Source organism: Musa acuminata, chromosome BXJ1-1 (genome assembly GCF_036884655.1).
Source record: "Musa acuminata AAA Group cultivar baxijiao chromosome BXJ1-1, Cavendish_Baxijiao_AAA, whole genome shotgun sequence".
NCBI lineage: Eukaryota > Viridiplantae > Streptophyta > Magnoliopsida > Zingiberales > Musaceae > Musa > Musa acuminata.
The window spans coordinates 10899206-10920000 of NC_088327.1; the positions used below are offsets into that span (position 1 = coordinate 10899206).

A 20795-nucleotide genomic window follows, 5' to 3' on the forward strand; every position below is an offset into this window, starting at 1 on the left:
TTACTTGTGCCATTTTAAGTTGGAAGCTATCGCCACCTTGCACGGGTATCACTGTTTAAGGCGACAACCACATCTACTGTATTGAGTCGAGTCATCACATCAAGGGTACATCTTCGACGAAAAATAGGACATGCAACAGCAACGAGAACAGCCCATATATTTATTTGCGTCCGTCAACCGTGAGTGGAAAGCTAACCTCAAGAATTATCAGAAACAACAGAGGGAACCAAATATGACACTGCCGGAGTCTGGTGATGAAACATAAATATATCAAGAACAAGTCCTTCTGGAATATCCGAACATGGATTTACTGCATTAAAAAAAAAAAACTCACAAAACATTCAAAATTGAACCTCCGGGAACTTTATTTTCAGTAAGTCTCTGAAAGATAATAATACCAAGCATGTAGAAGCTAAATGTGTGTGTATATATCAACCGGTGTTTCTCATCCCTGCAGCAATGCCATTAATTGTGATGAGCAGAGCATCACGAAGCTTATGGTTCTCAACATCACATCTTAACCTCTGCAGTATCTCCACCTGCAAGAGATTAAGTGGATTGAGATATGGCAGCCTGCCTTCAATCAGCCTCCTCAATATCCTGTTGTTGGACGACAGTTTCTTGTGCCCACTGACAACTAGAACACACTTCTCTGTTGTCAGTAATTCCAACCTCAGTTCAGAACCTAGGGCCCTTCTGCTCTCAGAGACGAGCGTTTCTTCGTAGTGCTTGGTAATGGGAATGTCAGCCTTCGCAATCACCATTTCGATCAGATCGATGGTGGACTGAAAGAAAGGCCATTCATTGTACATAGCCTTCAGGTCATCTTGGTAGCCTTTGTCACATGCATTCTTGAGGCCAGTGCCCACACCGAGCCATGCAGGGAGCACAAACCTTGTTTGAGTCCAAGCAAACACCCATGGAATGGCTCGCAGATGCCCAATACCAGTGGAGGCCTTCCTCCTTGTAGGCCTACTTCCTATGTTCAGAAAGCCAAGCTCGGCCTGAGGAGTGGCCTCCTGGAAGTAGCCTAGGAATTCAGGGTTGTCATACACAGTGCTGCGGTAGTGGTTGCAGCTCGTTTTGGAGATCTCCTCCATCACATGACGCCACTTCTCTTCTCTTGGGGGGAGTGGAGGATGCATTGTTGCAAGAAGTACAGCTGTTGTGTAGATCTCAAGTTGCCTTACGGCTGTCTGTGGAAGACCAAACTTGGCCTGGACCATTTCACCTTGTTCAGTTGATCGTAGGGATCCCTGACCACAACAAATGTTCAAGTAATTGCAACTGTGCCTATAAATAGTAATACAACTTGAATTACGAAAACTACATGCGATAAAATTAAATGCATGTTTACAAAAAAAAAAAGGGAAAATAAAAGAATATTTACCAAGTTCAGTGTATTTAAATGATAAATAAATGCAGCTTAACTATTCCAAAAATGAGCAATAAATGTCCATCAGAAATGGTACCTGGAGGATAACTAATGTGGCTGGGTTCAGTATAGGCATAATTTTTGGTTGAAGTTTCGGCCAACCTTTAGTTTTATATGTATAGATTTCTTATATTCAGAGTTTTTTCAAGAAATTGCTCACACATTTACACTACTAAGATGTACAAGATATTTCTCAATCAGCCATTCTGAGATCCTTGTGACATAAATATAATGAACCATCATTAATTTCATTAAATGATTTCATGATCTCTTAGCATGTCAGTGAAATAGATGAATGTCATATATGGATATCTAAGACATTTACAGGTGGAAATTAGGTTCAAGTCAATGATTTTTATGAAATATACTAGTTCCTGAGTGCATATTTCAGTAATATATGGAACATAAATCAATATCAATAGCAAAAAGGAAGATGGTTAACGACTACTCAGATTTTACTGGGTCTGCTAAATTGCTGCATCATGAAGACATAAATTACAATACTGACTCCAATGTGAGTCTCAGTGGTGCTTATTGTTTATTAAAAGCGAAGAATGAAATTAATTAATATAGATTTGGCCTTAATGCAACTCTATCAGCATAATAAAAGTCAACTTACCATTACAGAACCAGGAGGTTGTGACTGTATGGCAAGATATGTTGGCCCACCACCACGACCAATACTACCACCCCGCCCGTGAAAAAGTGTGACTTTGATACCATACTCATTACAGGCAGCAACAACGCCCTCTTGAGCCTTGTACAGTTCCCACGCTGCAGTAAAGCGCCCAGCATCTTTACCGGAATCAGAGTAGCCAACCATGACCTGACCATTATTTGCCGGTCTCAGAAATGAGAACTACTTAGCGAATAGTAAAACTGAAAGGAAAAACTATTACCTCTTGATGCCCATTATGATTCTTTATAATGTGCTCCCTGTACCAGTCAATTGACAACAGCTTCCTAATCACAGAGCCAGCTCGTCTAAGATCATTCACGGTTTCAAACAATGGAACAACTCTAAGCCTGTATCAACCAAAAGTAATCAGTTCCAATATCAATAGAAATATTCTATTATTTAGTCACATTATTGTTCCCTTTTTTTTTGTGATGAACATACGCTATAATATATCCAGCAGCATCTTTGCTTCTAAAATTTAATCTGCACTAACTTATCCTATTCTCTGAAATTTGAAAAAACAATGATTTGAGATTGTTAAACTATTCAAACATTTCAGCTAGAATGTTAGGAAATTCAATCATGATGAACTTCAAAACTTGAAAATTAATCATCTTACGTTCCACCCGGACATGGTCTTCCTAGTTCCCCACTCACAGAAAGTCTTGCATCTTTCTGCAACAGCTCTACAGCAAGAACATCACTTGCCTGCCAAATATATGTTCAGATTAGAAAATGTGTTAAATTGTTGCATTTTAAGTTGTAAAACATTGTTGAGATGTACATTTGAAGCCATTGAAATCACATATGCTCCAAGAGAATCACTTCCTAGCTCAGCAGCAACTCGAAAAGTGTCAAGAACCTCTTTTACGTCAGTGGCCACCTAAAACACCAATTGGCAAAATGGTTTCAGATGGAAAAAGCAACATGCTAATCTTGATCTTAATTCTTAGCACACACAGTTAGTGGCATCAGTACAAAGCATATATGAAACCATACAAACTGCTGTTCAATTTCCCAGTATTCTCAATATCATTTCTATATTAATAGGTTACTTGGTGCTTAATAAATCTTAGTGTCTTAGCAGCTCCCTAAATAATTTAAAAATTAAGTTTAGATAGCTCAAACTTATAGCTGCCAGATATTTCCAACAGTGAAGCAATAAATTAATGCAAACAGCAAGGTCTGGAATCCTAGACAAAGTTTATTCCCCAATTAATGTAAGAAATAGGTTTCCGTTCCACAATCCTTTTGCCACCTTGTAGCTTGGATAATGCTTCTTAGTTTACCTTAGAAGGACAGGTTTCATTCACCAAAGTTTAAAAACATTCTCTAAAATAATGCCCAAGATGCAAGAACAGGAATCAAACTTAAGCACGACATCAAGATTCTAACAGTGAGTCGGTCAAATAACAGAAGATTCTGGTATCAATTCATGAAGCTGATAGCAACCCCCGTCAGATTAATAAACCTGGCTTAGCCCAGAGTCTTAAATTACACACAAAAAGTTGACTTTCATCAATTCAAATCCAATGGATTTGGCGATCTTTCAGTTTAAACACCAGATTTATCATGTACAGAAAACAGGAGAATACCTAAATGTGTAGATAGAACTGATTAATTTATATGAACTTCAAACAGCAAAAGAGAAGGATAATGGGATCTACCACTTTACCCTTAAAATCCTCTGATGCTTAGTGAAAATCTTGTCTATTATATACCATGAGAAAAGTTGCATATATACCATGCGAAAGTACCAAGGATAATACAGAGAGGCAAAGGAAGAAGAATAGAAGAAAGAGGAAAATATACCAAGATTTCCTCTTCCTTACCACTCACCTTGTCAAACCCACTTACCCTTTCCACACAGCCAGTTCAAGCAGTTGCTCCGATCAATGCTCACATACTATCACGTGGTATATGTGGGCTTGGGTCCAGTCCCCGCTTGGACTAGTATATACAGTTTCAAACTCTGAACGCAGGTCATATACCACAATGCTCTACTCCATGCTTTTGTTATCCAACATCAAGTGGCTAATCATCCAACCAACAGAAAAGCCCAATGAAGTGTTGTCTTAATCCTCACTAGCAATTTGTGGGATACTACAATTAATAAAATGTTGCTTCAACATGCCATTTAGCAAGCAAAAAAGGCTAACTTTATTTATCCAAATATATGTGTATATTCATGCTTTTCCAAAATGATCCTAGCTTTATTATCTCAATTGTCAATAAGCATCATGAACTAATTCAGGAACATATGTTACTTAGTTCATTGTTTCGCTGCCCTATCAAATTACTCCAAATATATGTGTATATTCATGCTTTTCCAAAGTGATCCTAGCTTTATTATCTCAATTATCAATAAGCATCATGAACTAATTCAATCATTCATTACTTAAGAATAGTATTCAGTCATTCATTAATGAATTGTCTCTCACCAATTCTAGATTATTCCAAAATGGAACTAATTATATGGTTTTATAAGATATTTAATTAATACAATCCATCCTTCAAGTTTTGGATTTACTTCAAAAAGTAATAGTTAATTATTATGTAAAACTAGGGTCAAAGCAATAAGAAGGAATATCACAAAAAAATTTAAAATTCTAATAACTTTTAAGAAGAGTATATATAAACTTATAAAGAACTTAATGAACACTTAAAAGATAGTGAACGTTTAGAGAAGAGAACAGACTTCTATAGTTGGTGGTACTAGAGGCCGCTTTCCTTTCAGCTCTCTGGTCAGGAATTCCAATTTTTTCTCTTCATCCCATTCGCTGTATAATCCCAAGTCTAAGTATCTTGTAACAGCATCTAACGCTTCAGAATGCCGGTTAGATTCCTGTAAAAGATTAGCATATAACTAAGTTAAGTATATGCAGCACGACATCCAAAATGAAACTGGTAAAAGCAGTAATTAGTACCTGACGTAAATCAAGCTTCATTAGTACCACACCAAAGGTGGCTACCCTTCGTATCAGATCTGCTAACCGCCCATCAGCAAGGATGCCAGATCCACATGATTGCTTCAAAGAAGCAATTAGAAAAGTTTATCATCAACATCTAAATAGCATAAACAGAATGAAACTACAAATGCCTTTTTTATTTTTCAAAATGGGTACAAAAGATTTAATAAAAAAAGAAAGAACTAGAGAAGGCTCTTACCAAGGATTCATAGCAAAGAATTAGTGGTTCAAGAAGTTGATCTGAAGTTTCATAGTATTCTGCAGGATCATGTTCACAAGGGAGATCCTCAAGTTGAAGTTCCAGGCGCCTTCGAGTCTTCATTAGCTGATGCATATGTTAAAGAATGAATTTTATAATTAATACATTTGTTTGAATAAACTATCTGATAAATAAATTAGTTTCTTTAAAAATAGGAAAAAACTAGCTAAGTTCTGGTCTAGAAGTTTTGCTGTTGACGTACCTTGTCTTTGACATTGCCAAGAACGACTCTATATGGAGTGATCCCAGGACGTTGATGCAGGCTAGGTTCTAAAAGTTTCCGGAAGCTTGACCTGCCTATTTGAGATTCTGCAAATAACTTTCTTTGTGCAAGAAGTTGACTAGAGCTTGACCTAGGTATCTTTGATGACCCTGCTAAAGATGACTGGCTAGTGGGACTAGGTAAAGAACCATCTGTAGAAATTCTTGTTTCTCCAAATTTTGTCAAGGAATCCTGAGATGAACTCAGAAATGACCGAACTGGAGAACTTTTACCATTCTGTAATGAGCGAATTATGTTAGTCAAGGATTTAAATCTGTCCGATTTAAGTTTCAGTAATCTACTCAACCAAAACAATACCATAAACAGGGTGGTATACCACCCTGTAATGCTCGGTATCAACCAAAAACAATAAAATAAAATAATACCGACCAGCGCCAGACCATATGGTCCAAAACTGGTCCTTGGTCATCAGTAAATGTACCAACCAGTATTTGAATCCATGAAGTCAGCTGAATATAATACATATCTTTCAAATGATGAAATAATGGTACAGAAAAAGGCAAGAGAATAATGATCTCAAGATATAAAGAACAGGAATGAACCTAAAAAAGTGCCCTAAGACTTACCTGACGATTTATGTTGCCAGGAAATTCTACTACAGGATATTCAGATCCACCATCATTGCATTCTGCATGAGAAACCGACCACATAAATACTGATTATCCATGACAAAAATCTAATCAGACACTAGATATGCTACATGTTATTCATGTTAGTCAGCATTGTCAGTGTACGTGTTTGTTAAGGAAAACAAGATGGCAACTTCTTGAAACTTATTTCTTTTAAGTTGCGGAACCCTTATTCTTTAGGCCTTTACATGTTTGACATGGGAAAAATTCTTGCAAACAAAGAACAAGCACCAGTAATCATGTCAATGCATTGATCAAGTTGTCATGCACTTATAGATGCTTTCAATTTATTGTAGAAACTTGGATCAGAAGCACCATGAAGGCTCGAGATCAATAAATTCCATACTTTTTTACCTAATAAAAGATTGACATCAATACTGTGTTCCAAGTGGTACTCACTAAAAGCATTTCAAATAAAATCAAGAGTAGCATATCCTCAGATAGCCAATTCATGCAGTTTAAAGTGCTATATTGGTAATCCACATTATTTATTGCTAAATTGTATTATTTGCACTAACCCGAGAAAACAGTATTTTCTTTCATTAGACGTATTAAAGGCTCTGTCTAATTAAATTCTACTATAAATTACCGAATGCAGATATATCAAATTAGCAAATAAAGGATGTCAAAGCCAAGAAGAAGCATGAACAAGTTTTTGAAAAATTAAAAGTCTTAGTCAATCATACAAAGGAGAGTGAGTGAAAAAAAACAAGTCTAAAGTAATCACATTTGAAAGACACTGAAGTTGAAGGTCTTTAAAGCTCCACCAAACATTTTGCTTATGAAAAATAAAACTATGGTATACACTACACAGCATATAACAGTAATCCAATAATAAAAGATAAAACAGAAATCCACTAGTGAAAAGATTGATGTTTTTTGTTACCCGTGCAAGCTGGAAGATATGCACCAGCAGGAAGTTGTGCTGGCAAAGCAGATATATGCGGATTGTGATGCTTTGCATGGTTTCGGTTTGGGCTTGGATTCCAGCTTTCAGAATGTTGGTTCTCAGATTCTGATTCTGCAGAAGCAAATTGTTAAACAAATTTATTTAAGAAATAGAAGTCATAGGTTGGAAATCTATGTGCCATTACCGAAACTCCAAAAGAATGTAAAATAACTAAATTTCTAACACGAATCATGATAATATTTAGCAAGGTTTGCAGGTACTTAAGATGGGAGGCTTAACATAAGTTATGAAGAACAAGAATCTAGTTGCCGACACAGATATTACCACAAAAAGAAAAGTATTACTGATGCCGGCCGAAAGGAAATTATAAACTTCAGTTATCAGAAATGTATAAACATCTCCGTGCATCTTCATATAACACAAGCCAAACATACATGTATCTGTTAAGGATACAAACAGTATTACTATAGGAGACATACTAGTAATTCATGCTTGCAGTAAAATTTACAATTTCTAGGACCATCCCAGTTAATTTTAAAAAAGTTTTTCAAATGGGTTTTAACTGATGTCCTTCAGCAAAATATAAATCCTATTTTGTGATCTGTTTTGCTCTTTTCAATTGTTACTTCTTATATTTTTCTTCCATGTTATGCACATCACAATCTACTATGTTCTGTAAGAGATTGGTCATCTTCCTGGGATGGACCATAAACTATAAGGCATCACTAAAGATTGAGAAGACTGAAATTTGAGAACATAGAGTGACCAGTATTCAATCTTATATCAGTCATTAAGTTGTTACCAAAAGATAAGTGAAATTTAGGAAAAGGATATACTTGTTTAAGAAAAGAAAGTTTACATACAAACTCGTTATTGGTTCTAGTTATGTTTAGGCAACCAGAGATAGTTATTTTTGAGGTTCCTCTATAGTGAAAAAAGAACAGAGAAAATAAGGATTTGACAAGAGCTCAGAAATTCAAATTCTTTACCATTTTTTTATTTCATTTACTAGACATGAAACTGAATGTGCAAAGGATTGACACAAAATCAACATGAAACTGAATGTCTATGTGCGCTGAAAGTATTTCTAGTATATTATTCTAATACTTGTATGTAAAAATCTGATATTTCAAATCAGCAATCATAAATACATAAATCAAAGCAAGGAAAATATGGCAGCTGATAATTTTTATACTCTATGAAGTATAGCATTTTCGTGTAATCTTGGAGTCCTGAACTATGGGGTGGCTCAATTTTGAATTGCTAAACAGCTTTATGAAGGTCAAATCATCCAAAATGTAGTACAAGATCAACTATTTCAATATTAAAATAGATCCCTTACTAAAAGATAATCCATGGAATTAGAGAATCATTTATCTTGAGATTACTGTGCATACTATACCAACTAAGTTGACTTTCCATCACTTCATGGTCTCCTAAATCTAGCAGAAGCATGATAGCAAAAGCACATTGATGATCTTAAATAAACAAACCTTTGAGTAAGATTTCATGTGCCAATCTTGCCAACTTATCACTGCATCTAATCATAGACAACTCAAATCTAAGATTATCAACCTCTCGAATGTAGAGATCAAATGCCATCCACCGTGATAACAAAGAAACATCTCTGGTAACCTGTGGCAAGCATATTAGAGCCCTTTAGCTATATGTAAAAAGAAAGTATCTTTGATAAACAACAATTATAAACTTGGTAGGACAAAGAAAATTTTTGTCATGGTAAAGAACAAAAGAATGGAAGAATTCAGAACAATTAAGTTCTCAGAAAATTTCAATTCTACACCATTGACCATTTCTTTTGAGATGCCCATATTTATTTAACTCAGCATCAGTAATGTTTCCCATTGTGGTCACCTAGAAACTCCAAATTAAAATCTAATAACATTGAGTAAAATGTAACAAAAAGACTTTTCCAGTGACCTAACTAAATGCTAATCTTAAGTTTATAAACAATTGTTAAATTAAAAAATTATGCAGTATAATTAGTTCCAGAAAACTAATTTCAAAGCATTCCAGAAAAGCAATTCTCTTATAGAATTGATAGCAATAGTAAGCCACTTAAGTAAGCAGTAATACAAACATCAGAGCAATAAAGTCTCAAGTGGTTGAGGAAAGGAACAGTAATAAACCCTATAGGCGTATCTTACCAAGGACAAAAGGGAACAACATGGAGGTTATAAAGGTAAAGAAAAGCATTTGTTTGATTAAGATTTGGCTTAAACACCATAATCATTTGAATGGTTCAAAACAATACACCCACATCTTTTGGAACACAAGGATACTTATAGACAAGGACTGCTGTACTGTCTGAAACGATATGGTACGGGCGGTATATACCGGTTCGGGCATGGGTCGATATGCGGACAACACCCATTTCGGGCAGTCTGGTTAAAATAATAAATAAATAAATAAGTGGACACTTGTCCAACTCAGCATTAAAAAAGAAAAACACAATTAGGGCTTGCGAACGTGAGCTCTCTTCTCGCATACGATGCCCTTGCCCTCACCGCTGTCACTTCCACTTTGCCACTGCTTCTTCTCCTCCTCTTCTTTCTTCATATTCTTTCTACTTCTTCTTCCTCCTCTATCACTTCCTCTTCTTTCTTCTTCCTCCTTTGTTCCTCCACTGGCCCTTCCTCTTCACCCTCTTTTTCTTCCTTGTCAAAACATCGGTACGCACCAACATACCATGTTTTGGTAGACTGGTACTAGCTAGTACGTACCAATCCGACAGATTGTCGAGACGGGTCTGGTACCCAAAATGGGCGAACCATGCTTCTAGATTCTAGAATTATAGCAATAGATAGATGAGAAAAATCTCCATTAGACACTGGATTAACAAATAAAAATTTATATGACTGATAAAAGATATGCAAAATGTATTACAAAAAAGTACTTGTATAAGTATAACAATATACGAGCAAAAAGACTATTCTGACCCAAATGATTGTCACCTTGGTTGTAAAGGAGCAATCTTACTTTACATTGACCCTCTTTTTCTATTAATATGACTGGTAATAGAATAAATTATAATACTATTATCATATTTCAGAGTCAACCACTAGCATGTGTGTATTTATCCTAGTTATTTTATAACAAAACTTGTCAATTATGGTCCTTTCAAGCAAGGTTAGTGTTTTGTGGCACCACCTCATTATACCTTTATAGAACAACATAGCATCATTATGTTGTGCTAGCCTTTTAGGGACCCTCAGTCAGATGAATTAATGGTTTACAAATATAAATGATACCAAACAAACATGTAAAAATATGTACAAATCTTGTGTAGTTTAGGTCACATGGGCTATTTTGTCGAATCCATTCCATAGGATAGAAACTGACATGGGACTGACAAATTCAAAATGATGAAAATTCCATCATGTCAACACCTTGGAACTCCCAAGGTGGCACAAGGGGCCATTCCTCCGAGTAGTACCTAGGAGGTGACCATTAAGGGTTAAGTGGACCATTTTGCTCCCGAACAATATTTTTATATTATTTTTTCCTTTTCCTATCCATAAGACCCTTGTGATACCACGGTCAGTGGTGGCATCCATTTACCGCAATGTAGTCTCTCATTTATTTCAAATTATATGCGTCTCCAATAATTGCCAAGTCAATTTACTCTTTTGCAAATTCAATCAAGCTGATTTCTTTTGTCAGGTGTAAATGAAGAAAAGTGCTGCATGGACTAGCAAGGCAAAGCTGACCCCACACAGATTAGCAAGGCAAATCTACTCCATGAGAATCCCATGCAAGCCAAAAGCTAGCTTAATCATGTGTTAGTACTGCTAGGCATGGCATAACACAGCACATCCATAACATGATTTTTCTATAAACCCATTGTTGGTGATGTGAAAGACCAATAAAAAACCTTTTATTGGTGCTCTGCAAAGAGTGCAAACAACCTTTTATTGCAGCCAATCCAAAATCTAGAGTGAACATCAGTTGTACAGTGGAAATAAAAAACCCACTGAACTGCTGACATCAATCTCAGTAGCAATAAAAACAAATAAATGTCAGATTGTTCGAGTTAAAACTTCATATAATTAAATGCAAACTGATCATAAAAAAACTTACTTTTGCTGTAACATTTGGATTTCCATCTCGATCACCGCCCATCCAAGAGCCAAATTTTATTGGTGTGCAGGTTAGTGGAAGTGGCCTACCAGTATGCTACAAATAGAAAATTAAAATGTCGGAACATGAACCAGATTTTCATATCTTTTTGAATCTAATCAGGAAATATAACAGAAAGAAATGGGACCTTTTTCAGAGCAGTGCTGACACGACGTAAATAATGAGGTATGGCTTTCCAAAGTGATTGCTCAACAATGTGAAGACCTACAGGATGAGCAAGTAAACTATTAAACAACGTAATGAGGAATTACACCTCTATATAAGCACAGAACTATACCAGCTCTAGCTTCATCAACTGGAGTAGGTTTATGGCGCCTCAATTCATCTGTCTGCCATAATGAGGTGATCTCGCGAACCTAAAGGGACAAGAGTTTAGATGACAATATGAACACAATGAAGTTACCAATTTAAAAGACTGAACGAAAAAGTACCAGGTCTTCTATCAGTAGTTCTTTATCTTCAAGGCTAAGATCAGGTCTGTCATTAAACTCCAGAAGGTGCTGCAACATTGGTCAAATTCTGTTTAGAACATCACAAACGAGTTGATGCTACAAATGGAAAGAAATAACTATTGCACCAAAAAAACACTAGCAACTTCCATACATATACTACAAACGAAAACCTGACTCCCCGAAAGAGCATGAACTCGTAGTACTAACATGAAAAAGTTATGTTATCCCCATGTTATATTTGTTGTATTATATCTTTATTTATTGTCCATGTGTTGCATCCATAAAGCACATCTTAGGACCAAAGCCAACTTTTGCTTGAAATTTAGCTTATTCATTATGTTTCATGAGCCAACAAGCACAAACTTGATAAAATGCATTTACCATCAATTCTTAAATTTATACAGAAATAGTTATCTTTCACAAGCTTGATGATACAGTGTTTGGAACTTTGTGTTGCAATTTTTTCCAATGACCTAATTGGTGGTTTCAAATTTTCAATTGCATTCTTGCGGCAATGATGCTAACATACACTAACATATCACAAGCCAACAAAGCATGACTGGGTAGCAAATTCAATGAAAGAACAAAAGAACATGTACTGGACGTAGAAACCAAGAGACATGACTTTGGCATCCTAGAAACAGTATTCATGTTACCTTTTTGACACATGAAATACACTAATCCACCTTAATTACCTGAATGCATGATCACATCTAGGAGTGTACTGGAGAAAAAAAATAATTAAAGTGGTACATAGAAAAATTGTATCCCGATTGAAATTCAGTGATCCTTGCCTAAAACATTGTCTAGTCAGAACTTCATTTAAACATCCCCAATATACATTTATCTAGAACAACCACATACTCTATCATTAAACTAAGGGTTAACAAAGTGAGTAGTAAGGATAATTTATTAGAACATAGAACTTCACGAGCAAGGCATGGGTGCAACTGCTTAGGTGCCACCTAATCAGGTTCATGGTACATGAGGGTAAGGATAAGCTTGGCTTTTCTGGATTGTGGTACACAATGAACCACCTATTTAGGCTCCTAAATATAATTGACAATATGTGTTTGTCTTACTAATTGGATCGATGCACTGTAGCAAAAGATCTATAACTCATGAACTCTTTGGTTTTCCTTCTTCCTTTAATGAACAGTGCTTTGTTTTTTGACCTTTTCTTGAAGAATTTTAAGGTAGAAATTACTACAGATGTTATTTGTCTTTGGTTGGTTTATATCTATGAGATTGAATGGCACCGATGAGATTAGAACCCCACTGGGGGTTTCTATATTGCATACACAATAATCTGGATGCATAGTCATCGTGATTTAGGTAGAGGGAACCAGTAACTATGGTTGAGAGACATGAAATTTGTATCTCACAGAAAGGACAAATGAAGTGACGTTGAGATGCCAATAACATATCCCTGTAGTCTCTGTCGAGACATCGTAGTTGTTAGTCAATTGTTGCACTTGTACGCTATTTAATGCACTAGAAGTTTTAAAAAACATATGCCTATAATTATTTGGTGAATGCAATTCAAAAAGGTAATTTAAAGCAGAATATCTAAATTCCTAGGCAGTTAGTAAATCTACACAGAATTTAACATAATAATGGATGTAAAGCACATTTGCAATTTACACAGACAGTCAAATTGTTGAGAAATATAATGTACTTCAAGCATATATGGAAATTGCTGGTGCAAATAAAAGTACTACAACAAACATTAAAGATATTTATTGCAACAGCTAGATCACAAAAATTATCCTTACCAGGTAAATCCCCCATCAGTGACTAAAGATTGTAATACATCTACTTAATGCGAGACAAAGGAGGGAGACTGATGCTTTCTTTTCTTTTATTATTTTTTCCATGAATTGAATTGACCTTATTGTTCTCTGCCAGCTAGCTGACACATCATGTAAGAGTGAAGAACACAAAGAGAAGTATGGAGTGTATAACCATTATAAAGTATCAAACATAACCTTTTTTGTGGGCTGAGATCATCCTACATCTTTGAAAACTAAAACTTTAGGAAAACAAATATAAGGCCCAAATATTGTAAATGTGAAAAATGAAAGGTCATCAAAATAGTGACTCCTCACAAAAAGAAAATGAATACAAATAGTTAACAACTTTTGCTTAGCACTAAACCAACTGATATCAACCTTAAGGAGACTGAGTTAGAAAATATAGGAAAATACAGTGGAAAAAAAAAAAGAGAAGTCCCTTGGCAGGAGAGATCATCAGATGTGCTTCGGGTAACATGGTACCAGATATTACTATGTATATGCTAAACCCTATATGCAACTCCCTCTTATCATGCTTCAATTGTAGAACCCAGTGAAATGCTTTAAAGAAAAATATGAGACCTTATTTTTCCTAACACCTTGTGAAAGATTTGTAGTTTGCTAGGAAATCATAATATCTAGTTAGGATGAATATTGAAACAACACATTCATAAGTCCATAAAAAGCACAGAAACTGAAAGTAAGATAACTAGCTGATCATTCAGAAGTGGAATAAAATATTCACAATGGAGATTGGAGAGCTCACCGCTATTCTGATATGTTTGTATTGCAGAGTACGCCTGTTTATTTGGGTGGGATGTGCAGTCAATACTATTTCAACCTCCTGAAGCAACAAGCACATTTATATATTGACTAAGACAACACCAGCAGTATCATAAGAGTACAAACCTGCTTGCAGAAAGTGTCATATAGTTCTTCTGGGGAAATACCACTCTGTATCAACTTAGTGAATGTGTCATCACATGATTTTGATAAATGCGCAACAGTGCGTGCCTTGCGAACCCTACATGAGAAATTGGATCATTTTGACATGTTGAAGTATAACATAAGTTAGTCATGATTCACATTCACCGATTTGGTGTCTCACTTTGAACGAAAAGAGACCATCTTCATATATGTTTATAGGGAATAGAATCTAGTAGATTGCCAGCAAAGAATTATAGACAGCTACAAAGCTGCTCTATCATAATAACAACATCAAAGTAGATTATATAAAAACGGCATGTATTACATGCTTAATAAGATGTATACAAAAGATAAAATCATTAAGACCACATAATATATGTCAACAATTATCTTTTGTAGAACACAAGAAAGAAGTAACAAAAACAATGTTTCTGCTTTAGCAGTTGTAGTTCCCCTGAAACGAAATAGAAGAAGGGACATTTTCAATCCTTTGACTGAAAGGAATAAATGGTGATCTAGTTCCAAGAGGCCAACTCATCCATTAATAGATTTTCCCATGAAAGTCTACAAACAGCGACAATGATCTCAGTAGCACATTAATGGTTGCCGACAGATAATTGCCAGTGAAGCCAAATGACATAGGGACAAATAAAAAGAAAAAAATATACTAATGACTAAATAATTCGAGGAGCAGCATCATATAGAGAGGGAATCGTGTAAAGATAATAGGTCGAAGAGGTGTTGGAAGGAAGCACCTGTGATGGGTTTCTGCGATACCCATGAGGTTGAGGTAATGGCTAAAAGCGCGGGCAAGCGACAACGCGTCCTCGAGGGTCATATTCGAGATGTCGGTCGCGAGTTGCTTCTCGAGCAACTCCGCCATCCCCTCCATCCCCGCCGACCTCATATTAACTGCAGACTATCCCAACCAACGAGACAGTCAAAAATAAATAACGAAACCGATAAAAAGAAGAGAACCAATCGACAAGACCTTGTCAAATGTCTTTTGTTGTTGTTTTTGTTGCTGCTTTCGTAGTTCAAGAATATCTTAAACCAATCGTTGAGTGTTCACAAGAACATCTCATCAAAACAAACGAAGTTTGTTTGTAGAGTTGAGCATATAATTTTGACAATGAAAACAAGAAAAAAGAAAAGATCGGTAAAGAAAATCCAGAAAACCAAGAAGAAAATAATCAAGAATCGCTCGGGAAGGTCAACGAAAGTAAGATCCGAGACCAACCACCACGCATTCCCAACGACAAAAGGAGACCCACATCAAGATCGGATCGAAAGAGAGGAGGAAATGCGAAGTGGACGAGGGCTTATTGAAGACAGACCTGGGCGAGGACCCGCTTCCGCTCGATGTTCTCCATGAAGCGGGGGCCGACCTCCCGGTGGAGGACGTCGTGGAGGAGGTTGTCGAGGAGGCGGCAATCGTCCTCGAAGGCCTGGAAACAGATCTCCTCCGCAATGTCGTCGGTGGTGTCCGTCATCCTCTCTTCCTCGACCAAAGGCAAGACGCTTTATCTGCAAAAGACCGACACCACCGCCAAGAAAGAAACAGATAGCCACCGCCACCACTAGTAGTCCAAAACAGAGAACCCCAAGAAACAGAGCATCAAAGAAGAGAAGAAAGAAAGAGGAAAAACCCGTGAGCAAGTGGAACAACGAACAGAATGATTAAGAAAGAAACAGGGAGTGCGTGCGTGTGTGTGTGTGTGTGTGTGTGTGTGTGTGACAGAGAGAGAGAGAGAGAAAGAGAGAGAGAAGCGGTGGTTTGGAGTTTTTACCGCGTCGTCGGGCGAGAGAGGAGGTGCCACACGTCCGATGATGGGAGGTCTCGGTCAGGTAGCGTCGCCTCGATATCAGGAAAGTCGATGCTCTCCTCCTCCCGCGGGGCTTCCAACTCCCCGCCGGGGAGAGCTCCCGTCGAGGCGCCACTTCATGGTCGGAGCATGTAGCCTGGCGATATCTTTTCCTGCCACTTGGCACGTGGAGTGGACGCCATTTACGGGCCCTTCTCAGCCCACTGACGGCCTGTGTGTTCCTTTTCATCCCATCACATATTTAGTCTTCATCTCCACCGTCCACCTGTCTCCACTGAGTGCCATCTTTCATCAGATCAAGGCGATCGTCCTCGTCCCGCGACTTAGGCCGCGAGGCACGAGTTCCTCACATGCCGTTGGAAGTTTCTTATATATTTTTATTATATTTCAAAGTCTTCTTATATATTTTTAATATATAATTAACAATAATTATTTTATATTTTTAAATATTTTAATAAAAAATAATTTTGTTTCATGTTCACCAGTGCTAAGTATACAGGATAGGAATAAAGACATTGAGACTTCCACACCCTGCATTCTCTCGTAAGGTAATAATATATAATGAGTAGCCTCTTTTCTTAGAATCTTTAAATTATCAGATTCTACCTGCAAATAAGAGTTTTCTTTCTTGTATAGTCATTTGTAGTCCATATTTAATTATCAGAGCCTCAATATACTCGGCATCCATCTCAATGGTATGTTTACAACCTGCAAGAATGCAATATTCATTACTATTGCTCAGTAGAAAGTCAATTCCATCATTATTTAATATATATATTTATATATATTATTTAAAATATATATTTTATTTAATAATAAATATTTTATTTTATTTAATAATAAATATTTTGAAAATCAATTATGGCTAATCAATGTCTCAAAAAAAATGTTGACGTGAAAGAAAATGACTCGATCATCCTCTCATTATCGATGACGTGGAGATGGTTATAGCATATTGACTTCTATGAATAATAACGCACGAGAGATCGTTTAGGTTTATCCATTCTTTTTCACTCCTATAAATAAAATATCAAGGAGAAGACGTTGAGGTCATTACAGAAGCCCCCTCCACCCTAGTCGATCAAGTATAAAAATCGATATTCGGCGTCGACCCAAGAGTTGGATCTTCTCAAAAGGATATCACATCTTCCATTGAGACATCAGAACTAATTTAAGCATCAGAGGGATCGGATCAAAAAACTCCTCATAATATTAGTCTTTATGCAGGATCCCTTAAATAATCAAACCTTAGCTCAGAGTTATTTTAAGATCACCTCGGACGCCTCGAGACTATACGAAGATCATATCGGAACTACTTCAGTCATCTTACAGTTATAGGGGATATTGGATGTCGCCTTTGGGTTAAGAACAAATCAGATTGACTCAACCGTCGATGGTACATTTCCTCAATAAACTTAATATAACCTAGTAAACAATTCTTTTAAATTCATCATGTACAAAATTGCTTTATATGCTATAGATATTGTGATAATTTTATTATGTTATAATGGAAATCATTATAACATTTGACTATAATTCATTTGAGTATGGAAGCATTAAAAAAAATGGATAGATCCTATTGATATTTATTTTTTGAGTAAGAAGTTGCTAAATCTTATTAGAGAAGTCATAGTAACAAATATATGATTAACATCATCATTATGAGATCCACGAAGGCAAAAAAATTGAACATTAAATTAAAAAAGATTATCAATCGTAGTCGTAGGTAGTTTTAGATGTAATAATTTCAAACAAAATAATAAAACTTTATGAATGACATAAACGAACAACAGTCTAATCTTTTTTTTCTTTTTACCATACTAGAGAGGAATTGATTGGCTGACTTAGTTGATGAGATATCTCAATATCAGATATTTTTTAAAATAATTATTTATTAAAACATATATTCCAAGTATTATCGATCATAAGATGAGACACACGAGCATTATTCAAATCGAAGTTCATATTCATATAAATCGGCATCAAACAAATAGGTAAATAAAAAAATACAATTATTCTTCTTAGTTATATGTGGTTGAGATCCGTCACCAATAATAGAAATAAAGTGTCTTGTAGATATTTAGTAGCATTCAAGAAAAGTCTTCTCCTAAATAGCATAATAAAATAAAAACACTCATTTATTTTATCTCATTTTATTTTACACATAAATATTTTAAAAACCATGTACATCACAACACTATGCGACATTTAACGTCATAATGTTAGATGCTCTCTGTGGGGCCCTTTGTTAGCTGTCCCACGTGGACGTAGAAATCATGATAGCTCTCTGTGAGGCCCGAAATCGTGATTACATCGAACCAAAGCTCTCAGAGTTTTGATTGCTCAACAATAACGACGAAGAGCAATTGAGAGATAAGAGGCATGATAGAATTAAGCAGAAAATTAATGATTCAGTAAAAGCTAGGACATCAAGAGAATAAGTAGAGAAAATATCGATAAATATATATACATAAAGTATTTGATATAATATTTGTATATGTTAGTAGCTTTCGACTTTATTTGCACAGTATATAAAGAACTGAATTTATAGTAGGTTTTATAGTCTCATCTTTTGGTTGACTTATATTCATTTTAGTCATCCAAATAATAATTTGAGAGGTTTTCAAGTTCTATAGAGTGATGTGAAGTATTAGCTACTATAATACCTTAAAGCTATCTAGATGACATATAGTTGGATGAGTTTTTTTTGGGTATTATCTATGACTGATTCGTTGTTTTATTTCGTAATAATGTCATATGGACTCTTGTTGAGACTTTTGATTATGGTAGATCATATAAATCTTTTATAGTACGATCGTCTAAAATTTATATTTATAATTTATATTGTCTATCAAATATTATTAAAAAATTCTTAAATTTATAAATTTTAGGAAGGTGAGTGTTTTCTCTAATATTTCTTCTATTTTACTATTAAGGATTATAAAAAATTTCAAAAAGATCAATCCACTATTAACACAAAAGAATATCTTACAACTTCACAATATTAATAATATTAACTAAGATCAATATTAACAATATTAACTAAGAATATCAGCCTCCACCCTCACTTATTATTTTCTCTCACCTTCCCATCTGCACTCTAGCATTGAGCTTCTCTCTCAAACTGTCATTTCCTAGGGACAATCTCTATCTAATCAATTTAATTGGATCATATATCTTTTCGGTCACCATCTTTCATAAAATATAATGGCTTTCTTGTGAGGCATGATTTGTGAACAAACAAATACATAATATTACATAACTCTCTTAATCTTTAGAACCAAATGGTTTTCATAAAATATAATGTATTATGTTGTGGAGAGAGAGAGAGAGAGAGAGAGAGAGAGAGAGAACTCGATTCTCAATTTATAAAAGCACAAATGACATCTTCGATCAACACATCTACTAAGGTCAAACCACGTAATTGAAAGATGCGCAATTCAAAGACCATAGACCTTCATGCGTGTTGTGCATACTTAGACAGTTGCATTGCCCGAGAAGTGCTCGATCAAGCGTGTGACATTAGACTGAGATGAACCCCGCCCTTCGTTCATGGCGGCGTTAGCCTTCTCTCCCAGTCGCTCGGCCCTCTGCCTCCTTTCTTCGCCTTCCTTCCCTTCATCCATTAGACTCCGCACGGACCTCTCCACATCGTTCCTCGAGACCATTGTTTCACTCCTCTGCATTCCTATGAAATTTGGTTCTTTTACCCCGACAGGCACTCCAACCTTCAACACATCCACGATCATTCTTTCGTTCAGGAATTGGTCGGTGAAGTGTGGCCATGTGATCATGGGAATGCCTGCCGAGATGGCCTCCAAGATGGAGTTCCAGCCGCAGTGCGTCAAGAATCCTCCGATCGCTGGGTGGGAGAGGATCATGAGTTGCGGTGCCCACCCCTTGATTATGAGCGCCCTGGAACCGACCCTCTCTTCAAATCCTCCGGCCAGCCATTGCTCGATCTTCTCTGCAGACTCTTCGCTGTACCTCATCACCCAAATAAACGGGTGATCAGATGCCTCCAGCCCCAATCCAATGTCCATCAGTTGGGAAGGGTCTGTTCGTGTGAGGCTTCCAAAACCCACATAAAGAACCGACCTCGGCTTCATGGTGCCCAGCCAACTCAGGCAGTGATCGACGTCGATTGATGCCTTTCTTCCCCTTGTAGGCATGTCGGCGACGCTCCTGCTGCGGAGGAACAATGGCCCCGTGGTCCATACTATCTTCCCCATGGCCTCCTGGTACCCCTCGATGAATGCATGTTCTAAGTCTTGAAAGCTGTTCACCACGATGCCGTCCGCTGCGAACTCAGCTTCTCGCACGTCTTTTGCTATGTTTTCGAAGATTGGTCCGGGAAAGAACTCTGGCGCTTGAACCCGTGTCACCTCGATCTGCTCCCTCAAGCCTGGCACCGTGAAAGGCTGATGCTCTTCGGCTATCCCATCATAGATCTTGTAGCGCCAGATATTGAAGGT

The 20795-nt window shown here is 36.5% G+C and overlaps 2 protein-coding genes across 4 annotated transcripts in view; both read right to left on the reverse strand.

The window, feature by feature from the left end:
• Positions 1-249: 249 nt before the first annotated feature.
• On the reverse strand, positions 250-16512 carry LOC103992398 (phosphoenolpyruvate carboxylase 4). 3 transcript variants are annotated; one of them, XM_009412093.3, is made up of 21 exons: positions 16285-16512; positions 15832-16021; positions 15250-15413; positions 14477-14591; positions 14334-14411; positions 11754-11822; positions 11600-11678; positions 11450-11526; positions 11263-11358; positions 8658-8799; positions 7141-7275; positions 6192-6253; positions 5545-5841; positions 5283-5408; positions 5042-5143; positions 4813-4959; positions 2899-2997; positions 2734-2822; positions 2335-2461; positions 2055-2261; positions 250-1256 (listed from the first exon to the last, which is right to left on the reverse strand). In XM_009412093.3, the coding sequence occupies exons 2-21, from the start codon at positions 15985-15987 to the stop codon at positions 432-434; spliced, it is 3192 nt and encodes a 1063-aa protein (XP_009410368.2). In that variant the 5' UTR covers positions 15988-16021; positions 16285-16512; the 3' UTR covers positions 250-431. The 3 variants fall into 3 exon arrangements, with proteins under 3 accessions (XP_009410368.2, XP_009410361.2, XP_009410353.2); XM_009412086.3 differs by having other exon boundaries at positions 15832-16074; positions 16285-16464; XM_009412078.3 differs by lacking the exon at positions 16285-16512 and having other exon boundaries at positions 15832-16219.
• A 3152-nt stretch (positions 16513-19664) lies between these two features.
• The window catches only part of LOC103992386 (UDP-glycosyltransferase 73C5-like), a 1756-nt gene continuing 625 nt past the window's right edge, over positions 19665-20795 (reverse strand). The window contains exon 1 of the mRNA XM_009412067.3: positions 19665-20795. This exon is cut by the window's right edge and continues 625 nt beyond it. Coding sequence (XP_009410342.2) covers positions 19797-20795 — 999 coding nt within the window. The 3' untranslated portion in view covers positions 19665-19796.